At 40.9% G+C, this 6,781-nt stretch overlaps 1 protein-coding gene across 1 annotated transcript in view; it reads right to left on the bottom strand.

Moving 5' to 3' along the window:
• The window catches only part of ripor1 (RHO family interacting cell polarization regulator 1), a 40,175-nt gene extending 36,453 nt beyond the window's left edge, over positions 1–3,722 (bottom strand). Inside the window, exon 1 of the mRNA XM_014024080.1 lies at positions 3,481–3,722. Coding sequence (XP_013879534.1) covers positions 3,481–3,578 — 98 coding nt within the window. The 5' untranslated portion in view covers positions 3,579–3,722. The remainder of the gene's footprint in view (positions 1–3,480) is intronic.
• Between the last annotated feature and the right edge of the window lie 3,059 nt (positions 3,723–6,781).

Below are 6,781 nucleotides of genomic sequence, written 5' to 3' on the forward strand. Positions count from 1 at the left end.
AATATATATTTATATTTTTAAGTCTTAGTTTTTCAAAAAACACTATTTGAATAAGGTTCTACTTGTCAAGATCTGTGTTTTTGTCTTTATTCTCTTAGTGTTTTTCCGTTCTCTTGTGTTTTCCTCTCCCTACTGTTTGACCTCCAGCCCCGCCTGCTCACACCTGATTCCTCTCGTGTCTCCCCAGGTGTTCCTCGTTAACTCTTGATTTGTTTGCTTTATATTCCGAGTCCTGTCATTTGTGTTTGTCGGTTTATTGTGTTGTGTTCCCTCACCTGTGCGATCTCTCTGTGGTTCTCCTATAAACCTGTAAGTTTTGAGCAGCTTATCCAGCATTTTTTGTAGTGATGAGCAAATGAAGCTTTTCTGAAGCACTGAAACTTGCTTTGAAAAAGGATTCATTACTCGAAGCTTTCCAGCACAGTTCTCTTTGGCTCCATCCTGTGGCCAAAAGTATGAAAAGCTGTGCGTGCGCGCACACATGTGCTTGCAGCAAAGGTTCTTTGTGGGTTTGTGACCCCCACTCTATCTGGCCCAGGCTTATAAACTGCACGACAAACTAAACACATTCGTTTGTTTGCCTCTGCCTCACAATTAGTCCTTCACTGGTTTGTTATATTTTGCGCATTTGCCATCAAAACACACCACAAATCCAGCCAATGATTCACTTCCTCATGAACCTTTGAATCAGGTACCAAAGCAGTGACATAAGTTCACCACTTTCGAAGGTTCGGACGTCACTGATCACGACTTTTACCAAACGAATCAAGCTCCGACACAGTGCTTCTCAAACAGTGTGTTGTTTTTTTTTCAATACATGCGCTGAAGCTTCAGGTTCAAACTGCCCATCACTACTTTTTTGGTTACTGAACTAAATCTTTTTGCACTATGGTTCTTGCCTGCATCCTGGGTCAGTCCCTGCAAAATCCTCACACTACTAATCTTATATAGCTGGGAAAGATTTAAATAAGCACAAAGCTTGGGATTCAGGAGGATAAAACTGGTGGGGCACAGCCCCCTGTGGCCACCCCCACTTGTTGTGCCCCTGGTGACTGGCAGGTGATGTTCCACAGTGAAATGATGAGCACTGCGCATCTCTGTTAGATCTAGCTGGGACAAGACTCTTCAAACTCGTCTTCTTGTCACTTCTTCACGACCCACCGGCCAACTAAACCGCCGGCCCACTGGGGATTTACCCGGTTGCCCCATATGCCAGTCCGCCCCTGCCTTGGTCCTCAGCCTTTCTCAGCCTGCCATGAGTTTGTGTTGTTCCTTATTTTTGCAGCTGTGGCCAGGTGGGACCGGTCATCTTTTCATGAGTATGTTTTTCTTACCTTTTTTATGATGTTTTTTTGTTAGTTTAGTTTGGTGTGGCTTTGACAGCCCTGTAAAGGGTTGGCCCACCGATTTGATTTGATTTTATTTAACACACAAAAAGAACACAACAATTCAAAATGAGATTACACATGCAAGGGAACAGTAAAATCCTGAATAAGCTTATGTAAAAACCACTCCCAATTAATCAGACTACAACACAACAGTAAAAGAAAACAAAAAAACAGAAAATAAAAATAGCCACTCAAATAAAAGTAACAAAAGAAATAATATCAATACAAAAATCAACATCAAAATTTGATTTTAAAATCCATCAAAACACATACAAAAATAAGAAATCTATATGAATTTAAAATCACTCAAATTTCACATTTCAAAATCAACAGCTTGGTTTTGAATTTATTTTTATAAACACAGAGATATTGAAGTTTCCACAAGTTCAACATTWGAATTCCACATTTTAGCTCCATAAAATCTGATTGAGAATTGGTCAAGCAATTATTTGTATAATGGAAGATGCAAATGAAGAGTTTGCCTAGTAGCATAATTACGAATTTGTGAGTTCAAATGGAAATAGCTTTTAATATAGGAAGGCCAATTTATATCATACAGAACTCTGAACACAAATGGACAAGTAAGAAATATGTTTTATATCAAAAATATTCAACAGTTGTAATTTATAGAATAAAGATGCACTTGGGGTTATCAAATTTCAAGAAGGTAACTTTTCTTAGAGAGTTTTTCTGTAGAATAAATATTTTGTTTAGATGAGTTGGAAATGTAGCTCCCCAAACAAAATTACAATTGCCACACCTTATTTTTGTTTGGCCAGCTCATGTCCATCTTTTGTTTAAACTTTGTATTTTGTTTTTGGTTAGTTTGAGCACGAGTAGAAAAAGGTTCATGTTCTTTTTTCCTTCTTTTGCAGCAAAGTTTTGATTCCATTTTTTTCCAGCATGGTTCCAGGAAGGACAAAAAGGCCAGAAAAATTAATAAAACCAAAATGTTTGAGCCTGAATTCTGTTTCTGTGTCCTCTCTAATTATATTGGGCCATAACACTGACAAAGGATGACGGTTTTAGCTGCAAAATACTTGGTCACATCTTAAAACAAAAGGTTTAGAAAAATACAAACAACTCTTTGAGGAAAACTAAACTTTATAAAGCTTTCCAATGTTCGAACAACACTATATTGCTGATTTTTTTGTGTGTTAATTATTTTACATAGTAACCTATAGAATAAAAATGGTAAATGGTACTGAACTTATAGAGCGCTTTTCAAGTCCCTCCGGACCCCAAAGCGCTTTACACTAACAGACATTCACTTATTCACACTCACATTCACACACTAAACTACAAATTACACTGTAGCCACAGCTGCCCTGGGGCACACTGACAGAGGTGGGGCTGCCATGCATCGGCGCCACCGGACCCTCTGACCACCATCAGTAGGCAAGGTGGGTGAAGTGTCTTACCCAAGGACACAACGACTGAGACGGCTGGACGGGGGAATCGAACCAGTGACCTTCTGGTTCCAGGACGACTCCCCTAACCACTCCGCCACAGCAGAATAGTTTCAATTGGAGTGTATAACAGCTTTTTAATTCTTTATCAATGGAAAAAATATGCAAAAAACAACTATTTTTTAGGAATAAAATAGTTCAGTTTTTTTTGTCATTATCATTTTAAATTAATCTGGTGTACTGGAATAGGAAAATGAGAAGTAAGCTGTACAATATTTTGCCAAACAGGAATCTTGAGGCACAAACACAAGTCAGAAAAAGATGTCCTGTTAACAAAGCTACTGTGTGTGTGTGTATAGGTTTTTCCTACAACATGGGGTATTTTTACCAAAAAAAGCAGCCAGGTGGGGACTGAAGTGAATCGTGGGGACCATTGTCAGGTTCCCACGGGTCCAAATGCATGTTCCAGGTGTGGGGTTAGGTTTAGGACCAAGGTTTAGGTTAGTTTTAGGGTCAGGTAAGTTTCTGTGAGSTTAATTTTAGAGTATATGGTCAGGGTTAGGATATAAAGTCTAAAAAACATGAATGGAAGTCAATGGAAGGTCCCCACAGGGTCGAGAAACAAACGTGTGTGTGTGTGTGTGTGTGTGTGTGTGTGTGTGTGTGTGTGTGTGTGTGTGTACCTGTAGGCTTTCTCCTGGATGTTAACTCCAGTAAAACTCTGACTCCTAGTGATGGATCTGGAGGTGACGCGTCTGACCGGGCGAACCGAGAGAGACATGGTGGATAGAGTTCGTGATGGAGTCCCTGGTGAAGACAGGAAAAATTAAACATTAAAAGAACATTTATTTTGTTATAAACAAATGTTACACCATCTGTTTCTGATGTACATGTCAACTATTCCTGGCAATAAATAACTTGCTGCCAGTTTATGCTGAAAACTCCAATAAACAGAACACAAAGGCTGTTTGGGCTAAAAGTAGCAAAATTCTAACATATTGAAAAAAGTAGTAAAACAATAGCTTAAAGATGAATGCTAAGAGAAACAAAATGCTAGTTAAAACATAAAAGCAACACAAAAGCTAAATTCTACTTTTCTAGTTTCTAATATTGTTTTTAGTTTTAAAATTATTTTTCAGTTTCAAAATTATTTTTCGGTTTCCAAACCTTTTCAGTTTCAAAAACTTTTCATTTTGAACAAAACTTACGGCCCCAATTTAGCTCTATAAATGTTTATATGAACAGCTTGTCGCTTGCGGGCTGATTCCCAGGTGCCCGCTCAACGCAACCTTGCTGCGGAGTCTCTAGCGCCGGCTTTGAGCATCACATCCAGGAGCGGCTGGTCTTGTTTGAAAGCTCTGGTTCTGCCCTACAAAGTGAAAGTTGAATGAAGACCCTGTGACGTTCTCCTGTGGAGCAATAAGCAAAAAACCTCCAAAATACGCACCATCGGACCTCCCGCCGGGGTGGTTTTAGCACCCCACCCCCCACCCCTGGGCTAGGAGCATCGGATCCCGGAGTGGCTGGTCGGGTTTTAAAGCTCTGGTTCTGCCCTACAAGCTGATACTTGAATGGAGTCTCTGTGACGTTGCCCCATGGATCTATAAGCAAATTACGCATGACTTAGTGCATTTTATGCGCATTTTCATGAGGAAATTTCAACCTTCCTTTGCTTCTCCCGCGGGCTCTGAGCATCGGATCCGGGAAAGTGAGATGACTTTGGAAACCTGCGGTCCTCCTCTACTGGAGGTGGATGCAAGTTCCTGGGACGTTCCCCCGCGGAGCTATTAACCAACAACCGACCGAAAAAGGCGCTTTGGCAGGCGATATAGTACTCAATTTACTCCGGAGCCTCTAGCGCCGGCTCTGAGTGTCTGATCCGGGCGGGAGACAGCTCTTATTAAAGCTCCGGATCTCCGCCACAACCTCGAGGTGGTTGCAAGTCCCTGGGATGTTCCCCTGCTGAGATATAAGCGATCAAAAGTCGTCAGGTGAGCTCCGGCGGGTGAAACGGCTGATTTCCAGCACGGGGCTGCTTGTGCTGATGCAGGGGAATAAAAGGAAGAGATCCAGTGAGGTGGACCCGTGGTCCTGCGTCCAGCACCTGCTCTCCCGCCTGGATTCGGCCAGAAACCCCTGGCGGGCGATATTTCTGTAAAAGTGCTTAAAATTCAGAAACCCACCTGATGGATCACTTCCAGGCAATAACAGGAACAGATTTGGTCAGGTGAAACTGGTCCTGGAAGCTCAGCACCGGGTTTTATTACAGCCTGCCCCCTGAACCACTGGTGGGTGATATTTCTGCAATAATGCATACAATTCAGAAACCCACCTGATTGATCTGTTCCAGGCAATAAAAGGAACAGATCTGATCAGGTGAAACTGGTCCTGGAAGCTCAGCACCGTGTTTTATAGCTGCCTGCGAGAGAGTTTATTGTGTGCTTTGACTTTGAAAAAAGGGCGGCACTCTTGTGGTAGCCATGTTGACCCTGACAGTTTTTTTTGTTTTGTTTTTCCTCCTCTGTATGGAAAGAAGAGAGGAGAGTTCTTTGAATAAATGGAGACTAGTTCCCGTGCTCCAAAGTTATTTAAGTCTGTGGTTCTCACTGGGCAGGTTTCCAGCCCTCATAGCTCGCACGTTACAGTGAGTACTAATTGAAGGAGGTAAAAAAAGATCCTTTTTGTTCGAGCATCACTTTTCTGTTTCTCTGTCAGCAGTTAAGTAAGGATTTTCTCTTTGCTTTTTTTGTAGGTAAATATATGGTTAAGTAGATGGTTTTGTTTGACAATACTTTAGATTAAATAAAACTAGCAACACATTATGTTCTGTTTAATTTACTTTAAAGAAGTGAGGAGTAGGGAGACAAAATCATGTTTTTTGATACTGAGACTGGATGAGTAGCTCTCGGCAAACTGCCGACTTCAAAAGTAGCTCTTGGTTCAAAAAAGAATGGGCACCCCTGGCTTAAATAGTACAAAGTTTGCAGAAGTAAAACAATGAATCAAAATAAACAGGGAAGCACAGTGAATGCTGAGTAAGCATTCTTGATGACCTCAGATAATCAACCCTGTAAAACAAAGAAAATCACATGGAACTCAATCACTTACATATATTGAGCTACAATTTGACATGGTGGCTAATAGTTATCAGATGATGAGTTTAAATGCAGTAAAGCACAGCTTATGAGTCATTGTAAACACTATTACTTCATGCTTACACATTTTATTTAAACTAATCAAATCTTTATTTGTTATTTGTTTGTTTTATCAGTTTAACCAGCGTTTGAGACGTTATTGACTGGAGCAGTGTTGTGTTGAACCTCCTGTTTTGGAGGCTTAAATCAGGAAATGATTTCTGTCAATTCAAGGTTTCTACTGTCTGTGGCCTGTCCAATGTCCTGTTTCTTGTCTCTTCAAACAGCTGGAAGGCCACCCCCCGTCAGCCCCACCCTAGCCCCTCTACTCCCCCACAGTACAGGAAATGTCCCCATCCTTCAGGAAGTCAGATGGAACTGCTTCTACTGCAGGAAATTTAACAAAGAGAAAAAGAGAGAGAGAGAGAGACCAAAATGCTGAGAACAGGTTGTTTCTCTTCCAGTGGAAATTAAAATACAGAACTTTGGTAAATAGACCTAACATCCATTTTACATAGTCTTTTTATACCAATTAAAATAAATCACCAGCACAATAACCTGTCTGTGTGTTACATCTTGGGAGGTTCAGGCAGAATGACCCAGGGCGCAGGCAAAATCCAAAGTTCAAAAATAAAGAATATATTAAACAAAAGGAGGGCTTCTGGAGCAGCAAAAAACTTACAAGAATTCTCAGGTAACAACAGGCTTGAGGAACACAGAGGATAACCACACTGACTGTGAAAACAGTACAATGATCAGACACAGACAGTGACGCACCTAACCTGTGTGTTACAACTAACCTGTGTGTAATACCTAACCAGTTTGTGTGTAATACCAAACCAGTTTGTGT

The sequence above is a fragment of the Austrofundulus limnaeus genome, unplaced genomic scaffold (genome assembly GCF_001266775.1).
Source record: "Austrofundulus limnaeus strain Quisiro unplaced genomic scaffold, Austrofundulus_limnaeus-1.0 Scaffold406, whole genome shotgun sequence".
NCBI lineage: Eukaryota > Metazoa > Chordata > Actinopteri > Cyprinodontiformes > Rivulidae > Austrofundulus > Austrofundulus limnaeus.